This window comes from Homalodisca vitripennis, chromosome 3 (assembly GCF_021130785.1).
Source record: "Homalodisca vitripennis isolate AUS2020 chromosome 3, UT_GWSS_2.1, whole genome shotgun sequence".
NCBI lineage: Eukaryota > Metazoa > Arthropoda > Insecta > Hemiptera > Cicadellidae > Homalodisca > Homalodisca vitripennis.
The window spans coordinates 81,575,776-81,591,748 of record NC_060209.1 but is presented as its reverse complement, the minus strand read 5'-3'; the positions used below and the strand labels follow the sequence as shown (position 1 = coordinate 81,591,748).

The window sequence follows — 15,973 nt, the reverse complement described above, 5'->3', positions numbered from 1 at the left end:
CTGTAACATGCATCATTCATCCTCAACCTCTTTCTCGCTACGGGGAAACATAGTCGAATACTTTCAATATCACAAATAAGGCATCGTCATGTTTCAGTCATTCGACAATTTCTTTAATTGTCAAATGCTACGCATACATAGAGGTAAACCATTTAAAACAAAAATAGCAATTAACATATTGCAGTCGAAGGTGACAAGTTTTGCGTCAAAAACAAAATTCCAGAGACAAAGTGTAAAGGCTAAAAGAAGCTCAAAAGAAAGCACAAAACTCAACATAGATGTATCAATGGAAACTTGAAGAAGAAGGTAAATAATTCTGGCTCTCGAATCGTCGTGTTTGAGGCAATGTCAAATTAGAATAATATTAACACTTGTAGTTGAACATCAACATACCAATATATATATATATATATATATATATATATATATATATATATATATATATATATTATAAAATGTACCACTTATCTATATGATAGCCTTATAATTAATAACAAAACGGAGAGTCGCTACAGTATAATGTCAACAGTATTGATCCAAATAAACCAGACTTTAAATAGGACCTTCCTAAATAATTTTGTACCAGTACAAAACTTAGTTGGTAAGTAAATAACAAAACTCATGTCCCTCAATACTCTTTATATTTATCTAGCAAGAAATGTAAAGTAATAAGACGTTTTACCTATATATTAATACTTTCATTATTATCGTTGATCATTGAATGTTACCTGTAAGTATATTAATTATTCTGTTCCATCACAAATAATAATTTGCACCAACAAATTTTAACAATTCCATTTTTTATTTAATTTACAAAATGTTTTTACAGTTGCCATTATGGCACGTTAGTTAGGGTTCATGAAAACTATAAATTGTAATTTTAAAAGTAATTAAATTTCCTTAGAAATTTGCGCCACAAGAGCTTTTAAAAACCGGTTTAGTAATTTATGAATATTGAATATTACAAAATGTGCTTGGAGACCAATTAAATAACAAATGTTTTCAGATTTTTGGAGATAGTAACATCAGAAGAGATCACCATAAAACACGTTTCAGTTTAGGAACAGCTCTTACATGTTATCAGGAAACTCGTACACGGTTACGCAGTGCTCAGCGATAAGTACGTTCACAAGAGAGCATTCAAGCCCGGGACATTTCAGATACCAGCTTCGTATTCTCTTGTCTACCGCTAGATAATGTGGCTCATTCTCCGAGCAGGCTGTTTAGATAACAACTGCATCAGCATAAGCTCGTCTTTACGTTTGCTGCACGTAATGAGCCGTGGTTCGTTCTACCTGGCAATTTTTACCATTAATAGATTTTTAAGTTGATATGTAGGAAGTAAAAGTAAGAAAAATACAAATTACTAAAAGGAAACAAGTGACCAAAAATACTCCTCGTTATTCACAATGTTACGAACGATAGTTATTTTTGGAATTCACTTTTAATAATTTTTTACTGGTATAATTTTTAACTAAAAACTATAATATAGGAAAAATAAAAGACATAAAAGCTACATAAAACAATGCATAAATATTAGAGTTCTGATAGAAATATATATTATTGGGCTGTGATTAGATCTGTAAAAGTAAAGTGATCACGATGGTTAAGATGATTATTCAAACAATATTTGTTAAAACCACATAAAAACTCAAAATAAATTCAGCAATACTTCAAAATATAAAAGATAACGAGTTTAAAATGGCATGCTAACATCGCATTCAAAGTTACTGTCTGTTATTTGAATTGTACTTTATACACTAAACCTTATATATTTTTGAAACATGAATCTTACTTTTGAACGTCAAATTTCACCTACTCTACTACATTTAAAGTACATAAAGTTTCCTCTCACAATTTCAACATTTATTACATTTTTTTCATTAAATTATATTTTATAGTTCCTTATATGTACATAAAGTACAGAGGCGAAATAAAGCTATTGATGTGTCACAATAAAGGGACCACTTATAAATATTTAGAATTGAGGATCTCATGTTTGAGCATTACAAAATATTTTTTCATACATTATTCTTACAATCCCTGTCTTATTTAGGTATACGAAATTTACAAACTAGTAACAACCATAATTCACCTAGCTATCTCCTGAGAGTGGTCTACTAAGTTTACAGACTGAGTCTTTATTGATTGCGTGAATTCCTTTAATTTAATATATTAAAAAACCAAAATATATTTTTTTAGTTTGTTAAATATCGTTATGACGATGAAAAAGTTTCATTAACATTGGAACGATTTAATTAAAACGCGAAGAGCAAGCAAGAAGGTTTTTAGAATCGTTTTATTGTCTTTTATTCACATTAAATCCAACAATGCAATGCAATTTGCATGGAAACAAATACTGACTTAATAATGGTAAATATACAAAGAGCTTGCACAATTGCATAGGCCAATAACAAAGGATTTTAAGTAATAAAACATTGTTAATCCATCCATTTCTCTTAGGAAAATATTAAACACCATTTTCATTATTGCAGTAGTTTTGTACATAGAGTGTCAATATAATCATTACATATAGACCACTCTATGTTAAATATTTCAAATATAAATTACTTGCAGCGTTAGAACATAAAACAATGAAATTTATATATCAATACTGAAATGTAATATTACGGGGAGATCAGCGCTTAGCACTTCTAGTGTTATTTATAAGGGCGAACATAGATTTATTTAGGTACGATTTACTACTCACATGTTGAAGCTATGGTTATGTTAACACAAACATTTGAAAGATTATGTACTACTTTAGTGCAATTTAAATTATAAATAATACTAAAATTATAATTAAAATTAAATTAGTATATAGAATACAAAAATTTATTTTTAGTAATTTTTCTAGAATTTTTATTTGACATATTGTTCAAAGGAAAAGGATAGTTATAACATTCTGACAGTTATCTTATACTGAACATGCAAAACAAATTCAGTATTATAGCATTATTACTTTTAGAGATATGAGTACCTGAATGTTCAAAAGTAACAATTTCGGAAAAAACGCATTTAAAGCAAGAACTAGATAGATCACACTCTTAGCCTACCTTTTAAAAGCCACTACAGTAGCATAGTAGTCCTTAGCAGTTTCTTTTTCATTTCCTTTCCTGGCCCTTTTAATTAAAGCCTTCTCCTAATTCTCTTCTTCTTATTTTGTTCACTTATTTCCTTGTCTGCTTTTAAAATTCTGCGGCGCGCGGCGGTCGATTGATTTTAGACCTGTCACGGTGTATTTCCAGGCCCAAAACCCAATAACTGAAATACTTTTATTTTTGATACAGCACCTTCATTAAAACATGTAACTGCATCTGTTACTCCTAATTTGAGTGTTGTTAGTCCCAAAAATTCAATTTTAGGCTGTCTTTTTCAGATGCGCTAGTTGACACTTTCATTCGGGTGTTGTGTTTTACCGTGTAAGCAACGCTTCAATAACGCTTCATTAGAAAGGGCTTTATAGATGGGCTTGACAGCAAGCATAACTGGCTCAGGTAGAGAGTTCTTATAACTATACTGACTCTTATTGGTAAGTGTTTTGTTAAATTTACACTACGATGTCTCACCTTTAGGGCATAGCTCATGTCGTGGATTTTGGTCCGACGACATATTGTGGAATTACGCAGCCCATACTGCATCTTTCATTTTTTAACATCAGTGGCATTATTCCTAATGGCTACACCGTAATAACGTTGCAAATTATCAATTTCAGCATTAGTTAGTCTTCCTGCTCCATCCAAACCAATACATCACTCAGTTTTCCCCCTTCATTTCTTTCTTTAAATTCCTAAGTCTTGTGCGAAGGCGTTTTTGGACATAGCCCACACATTCTAGCTTCTCTATTTCCATCTCTTCTCCATATGGCCTACTCTCTAAAACAGCCGAAAACCCTTTAGAATCGCCATCTTCCAGGTATCTGGTGTATCGAACACCTAACTTGGCCTCGGACCTATAATTGCACACAGCCTCAGCACCCTTTACTTCCATTCCACCGCTCGAGCCTTTATAATTAGATTTGCACGCTTTTTTATGTTCATCAGGTTTGCCTTTGTACTGGTTTCTGGCACAAGAAACGCAAAATTTGGAAAGGCATTCAAAATCCAAACACCTTACCTGTGTACCGTAGTCGTAATTATTTATGCTGAATCGCGGTAGGAAGTAGGCTCTTTGTTAACTAGACGCGGTGCGTGGACATTGTTTGTTGGTTCGAGACCGGTCAATCAGCTGATCGTGTTATCTACGGTGATACGTTCCGAACCTGTTGGGTGGAGAGAGGGAGCGCAGTCTTGAAGTTTCGACGACAGGGTGCAGACCTCAGTAGAGAAGCAGTATTTCTTCCTCTAATCCTATAGTTTTGGGATCTAGAGTAATTCTTTTAATCGGGTGTAAATTTAAATCAAGTTTTAATTTTCTTTAGTGCGTTTTTAGTTTCCTATCAGCCTCCATAGTCTTCAAAGTAGTAAGTCCCGTACCAGCGTTTAGTTAATATATTTTATTTTATACTGTTGTGATTAAATTTATAAAATTCCCCATATTACAGAGTCTGAGAATTAATTAAATTTTTGAAGTATTGTGAATTAAATTTTGGTCGTAAAGTTAATATCAAGTTTTGTGTTATATTGATTTTGAATATTTTGAGAAGAGAACTTTTTATTTTATTTTGTTAATTTAAACCATTTTTGGAGAAGTATACATTTTTAGTTTCATTTTAATTTTAATTCTTTTTTTGATCAGACTCTTAATTATATTTGATCGATTGTGAGAAGTTTTTGAAGAAAATCAAATCTAAAGTTTGTAAACTTTGTTAAAATTTTGGTGAACTCTAATTCGGAATACATCAAGTATTTCCGAAAAGTTGTTTTGATTTATAAAGTATTAGCTCCAAATTAATATAATATATGTGCTATAATAACGGTACACCTGTGTCAAATGAAGTCACTGTCAACACTCGTTTAAAGTTGTATGACCGCGCTTTTGCCACATGCTATGAAGAGCTGCTGCTATGTCTTTGTCACCACTATTTTCTTGAACTGCTTCCTCAGCTGATCTCCTTAAAAAAAGTGTCGCAAACTGTAGTGGCTTTGGGGAAAATTCTTTCATAGTAACGCTCCATTCTGGTGGTAGGTGGGGCAATGTTCATAACGGCACAATACATTTTCCTACCTCGCCCCCTTTCCTATTGATCGAAGAGCGTAAGCATATCTCAAATTTATTTCATGTAAATTGTGAACAATATTAGAGCTAATACAGGTGTCTGACATTTTGCATTGACTACACTATATGATAAGCCTATGAGATAGGCCAGTAGTATAGCTTTCATCTGCTGCTAAAGAGACACAAACCGTTTCGTCACAATGTTTGCATTTGCTAACAGATTTTACAAGGTTCGACAATATTGGTATAATAAATATTGCATTTACGTAATTATTTCCATATTTACCATTATTTGGTAGTTTGTATTCATTTAGTTTCTTGGAACTAGTAAAACCAAAAAATTCCCATGTAATATACAGCACAATCGGTCCAGTAGTTCTTGGTGGTTGATTAAGACAGCCAGACACCGTTAGATTTTTATATGTATGAATTAATTAGTCTCACAATGTGGCTGATCCATATTCTGACCAGTGGCATAGAGGTAGGGTAGTATTATTACGTGAAGCAAAGTTCAAACTTTAACCAACGATTTAGAAGTAAATAAAGCGTTGCTTAACCCACATAACTCTTGCCTCAAGACAAACACCTACTTTACCCCATATTTGTAATACACTACCACCCTCCCCACCTGTCTCTCATGTCGTATTACACTGCCATTAGTGTTATTAAATTAAACAACAAAAATTTGTATTTACCATATGGGTATTCAAATCTGTGTTAAGTGTAGTATAAAACATTGGAATGATAGTAACTGACAACAGACTAATATCTTTTATGTTTAACTTTTTATATACTAAAAACAAGACGCTTACAAGTTTGTCACCGTAGTACAAACATTTAATAATATTGTTACATTTTAGTCTTCATGCAAAATTGATTGAAACTCAAAGCGATTATCGGAGGAGATTTAAGGTATAGTGTACACAACGACACTATCCGGCTGACTCCTCGTCGGTCACTGTTGAATTACTGTTGAAATTCGAATAAAATCAATAATAATAGAGGATATTAAGAATTCGTGTTGAGTTTAAGAATTAGATAAAAATACAAGTTTACTTATTACATTTGGAATATTTCGTATGTTAAGAGTTGAATAACAAAAGTACGATCTGTCCGTGATTTGTCGTCTGTACATTTCTGCACCAATACATTTTTCATAAAAGACTGCCTCTTCCGCCTATAATGTGAAATGATATATATATATATATATAATTTAAAACACACACACACACACACACACACACACAATGTACCACATTACCCGGCAAGTGAGAGATCCGGGTTCGAGTCCCGGTGGAGCAAGTACTTTTTGTGATTCAATGTTTATTGAAATTAAATTCGGTTATTGCCATTTATACAAATTTAATTAATGTATATATATATATATATATATATATATATATATATATATATATATATATATATATGTTCCAATACCTCGAAGTTATATTGAACCAACTGCCTCCTTACTTGAATACGATCTTCATTCAGAACGAAAACTCACAGCCCTAGTAAATACAAATGTCAAGAAAATACAGAGCTCAAGATAATTCAGAGCATGATCGCCGCTTTCTTACGTTGGATGCTATTGATAAATTACCCGTTTCCGCCCTCCAGTAACAATCAAACCATGTTTCAATCAAACAAGATCCTGATTAACTTTTTACTTGTGTTTGTGATTATTGATTGTTGGCACAAGACACATAACTTGAATAAGCGTAGAATACCAGTGAATATGGCTGTACTCTTAACTAGTGCTCACTCCAAGCTCATCTGACTTCAGCCATTGTCTTCATAAGTGGAATGCCTTAATTGTTTAAGTACGCCTGATTATTTACTCTGTAATGCAGCAGCTATTATATCTTTGATTTTCAAACTGACTGACTCAATTTCGAACAATTTCTTTGTTGGTATAAACATCAGGATTTTTGGGTTGCCTTTCATTATTTCCTGCTCTACAATTCCAATAAAGATAGCTTACAACTTTTCATAATTGTGTCTAATTTAATATGTGTCTAATAATTTCCCTTTATTTCAGTTAAAAGAACAGTAACAACACGCAAGTCAAGGATATCGTAACTGAACACATGCAATACCAGCCAAAATACTTGGTTAGTACTCGTATATCTCCGGGTATTAAAAGCTTGAGTTCTTTAAATCTGCTTCTACACATTTTGTTTTGATGTTTAATAAAAGGAACACGCGTAAATACGTTTTGATGATAAGTTTGCTAGTTAGATAGAATTCCAGTTTTAGTTCCTGGATTTCAGTTTCAATAGGAATTCCAGTCACAAGTTCAGCTCCGATGTCAACTTCCAACTTCAAGACTTGCAATTACTTTGGCCTTTCACGAAATTGTGTGCTTCAATAAAGGATGTGGAAACATTGTTTGGAAATATTCTGCTTGACATATCATATATTCATAATAAAGTATAATAATCGTGTAACAATAATGTATCATAATATTTCAAGACGTTATTGAATTGTTCAATAATGAGTAAATGCGCAGACATGGTGTAATACATAAACATGTTATCAATTGGTTCGAAACTTTCTTGTTTCAAACAAATACTTGTTTACACTTTGGTCTCCAAATAAAAGTGTAATAAAGAGTAAATCAGATTCTGCGTCATAAACTATCAACAATCAGAGGTTAAGATCGATAAAATTAATTATATTTTATTGCATTCATTATATATTATATTGCGTGCATTCAAGTAATTTATAAAAATAAAAACCGAACGTTTATAAATTTCTTATTTATTGACGATTTTAATATTGTACAATATAAACATAAGTATGCAAACCGTCATTAAATTTCAAATCCTGCAATATTTAGAATTTGTCAACATTGAAAGTTTTCATCATTGGAATAGTTGAGAACTTAGTAAACAAAGTTATTCTCTCGCTTTGGGACTGTAAAATTATAATAATCTTTGCTTTGTGACTTGTTTTTGTTTATTAACTGAAATAAAACACAAATGTAATAAATCAGACAGAACAATGAAAGAACAACCCCTTTATTGGAATTCTTTTGCTGGAAGTAATTACTGTACATACAGCCAGTATATCAACATTTATGTTGTTTACAACCGCAGTGAATCCTTCACAATTGAGTCAGCCAGTTGAAAATAAATTCACGAAACCGTATTCAATTGATAAAAGAATTATCCCACGTAGTCAAACTAGTATGGATAACAATATCCCTCGGGTTGTTCCGTTCAGTTGATAACTTTTGGTATCGACAATAACAGAAATAGAACAAACGCCTATTTCTTGATTACATCCGATCTAGGGAGTTGCACAAACAAGTACACAGCTAATTAACAGTTTGCATAAAAGCTTACTTCACAGATGGTTTTCACTGAATACACGTACTGGTAACAATGGAGCCTATTGCTATTGTTCTATACATTACTCTGGTGACGTCATAATTTCATTAAATGCATTACTTTCATCTTGATATTAAACATCAAGATTGAAATTGTAAAGCAGCTCTTTCTTTTCGTGTAGCAGATATTTAATAATAATGTTCAGGGTTGTTATATAAAAACAGAAGTGAAGCTATAGAGTTCAGAAGATGAGCACCAGTATGGATTGAATATTCGAGAATATACATGGAATTCCTATTATTTTTTTATATCAATAGAGAAATTTCCCAAAAGAGAGAAACTAATGATGTACTACTTTAGGTGGCAGTCGGAACGAGAGTATATCAAAAAGGTAACGATATAAAACTATAATCATTTTCACAGTTTAATTGTTTTAGCTTGAAACACTTCAAACCAACCGTCACACATGTAAATAAATGTTAAATTAGCGTCTGCCCACTATTTGAAGAGCCACTATTTACTTGGTACCGACGACATGTCTTTATATTGTTGATTTTAAATGTAATAAAACTGTTTACAGGTATTAGGAAATTGATTATAAGTGAGAAAAAGGAGGAAAGTGTGACTTATGGAAAGATTTATTTATTTTGTATTTTAATACTTCTACTAAAACTGGAATATCTGACAAGGGTGAATAATAGGATTTTGAAGCATCTCTCCAAAATTATATTATCCTTTCAAATGATTCATCGTCAATAATTGACTTTAAACAAAGGATCAAGAGATATTCCTCTGTCGATTTCGTGTAAAACTAGGAAACAATGTAAATTTATTCTTGATACCTAGACTAATACCTACAGTATATTTGAGGACAAAACAGTTTTTGTTTCTTTGTTTGGCCCTTGTTGGTGGCATAAAAGTGCAATACAGCTATATGGTGATGGGGATTTGAATTGTACTTTCTGTATCAACTGGATGTTCGGGGACCTGTAAAGATTACCCAATTATTCCAATCAGCTTTGGGTGAAAATATGAATGGGTATTTTAGATCAATGTACCAAAACTACTGGTATTACCGACGGAAGCTTACGAACAAATAGTTGATTTAAGCGGGATTTAGACAGCATCTCAAATAGTTGTTAATGTCTTAATCTGTCATAATATGCTGAATTTCATGGGAATACTATAGGCTTCAAATACCCATTTAGATATGTCCGTATAGATGAGGTGTTACATCAAAAGGGAAGCTAATATTTCTAGGAGTGTGGTAGTAACTCCACCAATGATCTGAGTACGTCATACCTTAATTAAGGGACCAGCAGGCAATAATTTATTTCGATACATTAGCATTTTAACGACTCAGGAGATTATTAACATTTTAGGCACAACCAGGAGACAGAGCAATTGAGCAGACTACCGTCTCAGAGGTCCCAGAGGTTATTAGTGATTTGAACGTGCTAAAATTTCAAGGTAAAGAAGACAATAAATTGTAAACAATAAATCATTAGAGATCAAAATAATACTAAACTTTTGACCACGAAGCACCTCGAGGAATTTGAAAAAATAAAGATTTGTTCACGTTTGATAGAATAGAATAGAAACACTTCTTTACTGAGGCGAAATTATTACCGTATGGTCTTTTCTTACATTTAACCTCTTTAACAAATTTAATCTTAATAGTATAAAATAAGGCATGTAGAAAATTAATGAATTGAGTGTGCTATTACATAAAGGACTAAGGAGATTATAAGTGAGTAGTGCAAGATAGGACTTCAGAGGATCAGTAGATTATACGGATTAAAACATCCTAGCATCTCAGATGATCAGAAACCTCTAAGGCATTTAAGAACGTGTGTTTCAGTTGACAAGGCTATCAAAGATCTTAGTACGCTGGAATTTTATTCGATTAGGAGATTATCGGTAATTATTTACGTACACGAACACTTGAAGTGATCAGGAAATTATAAGTAGTTTGATGACACTAGAGCTTAAATAATCAGGAAGCTATAAGTGCTTTGAAACAACTAGCAACTCAAATGTTAATGAACAGTAAGCGATTTGAGCACACTAGCATTTTTCAGTTTATGTGACTGGAGTAATGTCTTACATAGTTCTCAATGTTTTACATCTTACGAATTATTATGTAATTCAATCTTTTCACGATTTAGAAAAGATTATAGGTCCGACAGGCTCATGAGGAAACTCAGAAAACATAACGATGAAGAGAGCCATCTTCCTTAAAGACCTTTAGCTTTCTCACTCCATATTGTAAATATTATATAAACCAGTCCAGACTGTTACTTAGAGGAGCGGAGATGGTTGTTATTTTTTAAATATGAATTCTAACCAAACTTTCATGGCATAACTTGCGGGTCCATCGATGTTTCACTCTCCAACTGATGTGTGAAGCGCTATGTTGTCCCACTTGAGTGGTCGGATCAACAAGGGTACGTTGACAGAAACAGGTAAACGATTGAACAGGTGCGGCTTTGACGGATAAGTGACAAACTGAATGACAGACTGGCTTTCAACTGAGATCAAATATAGAACCACCCACATCTGCGGCAGAATAAGTTTGGTTAAAGGTGCTCTGCTTTCACGGTTCGATATGCATTTTGTAATCTAATGATTGATCCATATTTTAGTCTCTATGTAATCTACGATGACGATGATTAGTATATTACAAAACATTGGATATCGTAATTACTTTAAACTGCCATTAGAGTTTAAGGGACCAAGAAGGCAACAAGACTTCTGGAATGGAAGCAACATTGTATATTTTCTTATTGACGTCTGTTGCTGTATCGAGGTGTCAATTCAACCTAGGGCTCTGCAGGCCGCATTTAGTACAAGGGATTTTCGACGACAGTGTAACGCTGAAAGACGTAAGTCTATCAATCTACTGTACAGTAAGACTTTGACTGTAATTAAAAATAATCACTTGTTATAATGAACTTAGTTCATTGTATCTTTGCAAAACAAGACATTATGTATGTAACTTAGTATATTTAACATATGTATTTTTTTACACAACAACTATTGCTAAAATGTATTTTGGGATTTCCTCAAAACTTGTTTTCGTAAAATAACAGTTATTTAAATATAAGTTGTAGGTTATCCCATCAAAATTATAACTGCACTAAATTAAGAGTCATCGTTTATGGATAGTTTATAAACATACGATGAAAAAAATGTTCAGACAAAACCATATTTTGGGGAAAAAAATATTCGTTTCATAAATACTCATATTGTAATGTCTACGGAAGACAGTATATTACATTTTGCAAAGTTTATTTAAGTTCAGGCTCAAAAATCATTTTGTAATGAATACAGTAAAATGAATTAGGTATTCCTTACTACCATAATGATACATCTAATAAGTTAAATTTTTCTATTAGGATAAATTCTAAAATTATAATCATATATATATAATTTCGGGAATAGAAGCAACTTAAAATATGATGCAAAAAGTAAGCAATAGATTTATTAATTTATATTTCCTAACGACATATTTAATTTTATCGGGTAAACCTGTTATTGTTTTCCTAACTTCATATTCAAAAGGTTCCAGAAAATCCAGAATATCTTTTTATATTTTTCGCTAAACACTAGCTGAAATCAATTAACATGGTCAAATTAATAGTTGATGTACTGGTTTTCAAATTAAGTACTTTAATTTGAACTATTTACAACAAAATCTTTAATTAGATAGTTAAATAGTAGAGTATAGTAGAGTGTATAGTGGTCATCTCTCTTTACTTCATTAAGCATCAGGAAATAATTTTTTTAGAAACAGAGAAGATTAAGTATTGTATAAGGTCATTGACATTATAAGCACCATTCATAATCCTTACTTTAAGACTCACTATCGTATTAGTGCTGCAATTAATAGATAAGCACCATTGATAATCCTTACTTTAAGACTCACTATCGTATTAGTGCTGCAATTAATAGATCATCTCGTGACGTGTTATACATATATATGTGTAACTTCCTGGGTAGAATGCTAATTACCACACTAGTAACGTACTGCATGCGTGACGTGACTCGTAAGATGATGAGTTTAAACCTGATCGATTACGTACACGGTTATAAATCCAATTAACCCACTAGTGAGGTAATGAATGAGTGATGTGACTGCTAGGATAGGTCATTTAAAAAAGGTTTATTACGTTACACAATTACCACATTATTGCATTAATAAATAGATGATGTAATAGAATAGGGTGATTTGTCATGTTTGATTAAATAAACCAACTATAAACCTAATTACAACACTAGTGCAATAAAGAATGAGAGAGGCTGATATAAAAGGATGATTTTTGATAACGTAATCAGATTATAAATCCAATTGCCACACTAGCGCAGTAATGAATGGTTCATTACGTGACTGATAGGATAGGACGACTTGACATGTTTGGTCACGTAAAACTAACAGTATGTTGTAATATTTTAGTTAGTCCTTGATGGAGACTACACAGTCATGTATACATCTGGACTGAAGCAATACGACAACGTTGCTTGCGCCCGTATGGGATACAATTGGCACAATTCAAGTGGGACGTCTGAGTACTACGTGTACATCGACACCGGCGAGTAGGTAATGCTTCTGAACATCGAGAGTAGTAAATATAGACTCTAACATAAAAAAAATATATTTTCAAACTCAATCTTCTATAATTGTGTAATTTAATTTTTGTATTATATATTTTTAGAACAGAAGAACTACACGTTTATAAAACAGATGAGTTGCGACCTGGAATTATTACTATGCACTTGAAGAAATCTGGTATGTTTACAGATTAAAAATACTAAAATAGTATACTTCACTATGATGGTTAAAATTTTTATCTCAAACTCTAATTTTTTTCAATAAAAAATATTTAATCGATATGTTATTACTAGTACAATGTTTAAAAAAAGGTATTCACTTTTTCAGGTAGTTCAAAACAATTCATAGTGTACAGGGAACATGGTATTCTTCTCATATATTGGTGTCTGAATAAAGGTAAATATTTTTGGGTTTCTGTATTTAAATTACTTTTGTTATTTTTAACAAGCATTTTCTTTAATAGTTTTAAAAATTAGCACCTTTAAGTCCGGAAAATTATAATTCAATCAAAATTAAATACGAGTATATTCAAATAAGGTTAGATTACAATAATGTTATTGAAATATTATCAAACAGATTTTAATAGTTTATATTTGTAACATAACTTTTAATTAGAATTTATTTTAGAACTTTTATATTTTTCAGAAATATATTCTTTATTTCTAGAAAAAAACAGAAATATTCAAGCGGGGAATGGTTTATATCATTTATTTAAATTAGGAACAAATTATTACAAATATTAGAGGCTAACTCTTGTATTTTAATTCAATTTTGCTGCGTGAAACATTTGATATTTACATAATATTTACTTTAATTAGACAAAACACAAAGTTTTCCTGTTCAGTTCAAATGTAAAGTGAACGAAATTGTGACTGAAAATCTATTTTTTGCAGATAACGACAACTTTAACAATAATATATGGGTAATAGCAGCAAAAACAAGTTTGGTAAAATTATGGAAAACCAAAAAGGCCGTTCTGCAAATGCTTTACCACGACGACTACCGCCACCTGATCGACAAAGACACTGATGATAGTCGAGAAGAGGCTGTGAGATTTTTAGAGCTGCCACTTTGTGAAGAAATGTAAATTTTTCCCAAGTTATATTAATTAATAAACGCTAAAAATTAACAGAACGTTCAGTTTTACAGTGGTGATATTAAAGTATCTTATAAATACTATTAAAACCCTGAAATTGATACAAAATATTATCTCAGTCACATGTGAGATACCCAACTTGCTCAGAAAATTAAATAAGCGTAGCATATTTCCTTTTAAGAATAATAATGGAATTATACGTTTCAGAACACATGGGCTTTAGTCTGGGCTCTTTGTATTTTTATGTCTGGATCATAACAGGTTTACTTATCGTTAATAAATCACTAGTAACGTAACCTTATGGCTTCTTCCCTACCAAAACCATTTCTCCATAATTGTGTTTAACATTTAACGTATTCAAAAGTAGACGAACATCTAAAATATTGTTTCCCACTCCAGAGGTTTTGGCACTGCGGTAGTGGACGTCTAATCGTATAGTTCTTCCCACTAAGTAAGGAATATTAATAGCTAGGGTTTTTCAACTTTTGAGAATAGCAGCAGTTCGAAATTCAATGGAGTTAATTCTTCATCTTTACAACAAATATTTTTCTTTAGAATTCAGAATCGATGCAAGCAAGTATCACAGAACAAGCCCTTTAATTATTACGTTTTACCAATTTTTAGAATATTATATGATAAGAAAGTATGTATGATGTTTTAATAGTCTAAAAAAGCTTTATTGTCAGCTGTTGTAATCGAATTTTCATAATTTAATGAAATAATGAAGGAATGTTGTGCCAACTTTTTAGAAGATCGGTTGATAATTTCTAAAGTTTAAAGTTACTCCTCTCCACATTCATCCAGGTAAAAAATCAGTGTAAAAATATCATAGTATAGAAGTGAACACTTCTAAATCCAAATGTCACAGCTGATTACCAAATCGGCCAATAATGTTAAAGTGTCACGAGACAGTTTTTGCAAAAGTTATCACGCACGAAATAAAATTGTTCAGTGACTCAACCTGCTGGTAAATTTCCTGCAAAGGTGCACTAAATCCACTGTAGTGCTATTCACTTCAAAAATAATTTTAAACGTATCCTATAGGAATTCACTGGTACGAATTTTATTTTATTGATTTGAGATTTGAGAATAACTGCCCACGAGGACGACCGTAATAATGAAAGTTTCCTATTTAAAACCACTGACAATATATAAACAATTACTCTTCTTCACTATTAATTATGACTGAGTCGTTCACTTTATGTATTTAAAAAGCAATAAACCCAACATTATACAGATATTTTCAATCATAAATTCATTGGACTATTTCATGATTGAGCTATGACTAAATTCCAAAATAATAATCCATAAATTAAAACAGTAATTTAAATTATTGGTAAAAATATCATTGTCCAGTGTGCGGACATATAGTTATATAATATGAAAATACCTTTTCTAGGGAATTATTCAAATAAAGGTATGTATGAACGAGTGCATCGTTTGTAAAAATAACAATTTTGTATTAATTTAATGCCAAAACATTGTATTAATTTATTGCGTATATCAATAAATTGTATTTTTTACCGGAAACAAACTGTAAATTTCAATTAAAATGTAATTGTTTGTGAATTGTATGAACTAAAATGGATATGCAAATTTGTACTAAAATATAACTAAAATTTAAATTGTAGAAATATAAATTTAACTCTTTAAAACTCGTAAAATTATACATAACGAGGTAGAAGAACGCCATAGCATGTATCGTTACAGGCTTCGCTGAGATAGCATTAAAAGTTGCTAATCTATAACTCATGTCATAAGTTTAAGATGACGAAC

At 31.5% G+C, this 15,973-nt stretch overlaps 2 protein-coding genes across 17 annotated transcripts in view; one reads left to right on the top strand and one right to left on the bottom strand.

The window, feature by feature from the left end:
- LOC124357111 (protein still life, isoforms C/SIF type 2) overlaps positions 1-15,973 on the bottom strand; it is a 911,156-nt gene that overhangs the window by 276,697 nt on the left and 618,486 nt on the right. The window lies entirely within an intron of this gene.
- Positions 10,968-14,493, top strand: LOC124357114. The gene is made up of 5 exons (XM_046808584.1): positions 10,968-11,374; positions 12,946-13,085; positions 13,205-13,278; positions 13,429-13,497; positions 13,995-14,493. Exons 1-5 carry the CDS (start codon positions 11,249-11,251, stop codon positions 14,186-14,188), a joined length of 603 nt encoding a protein of 200 aa, XP_046664540.1. The 5' UTR covers positions 10,968-11,248; the 3' UTR covers positions 14,189-14,493.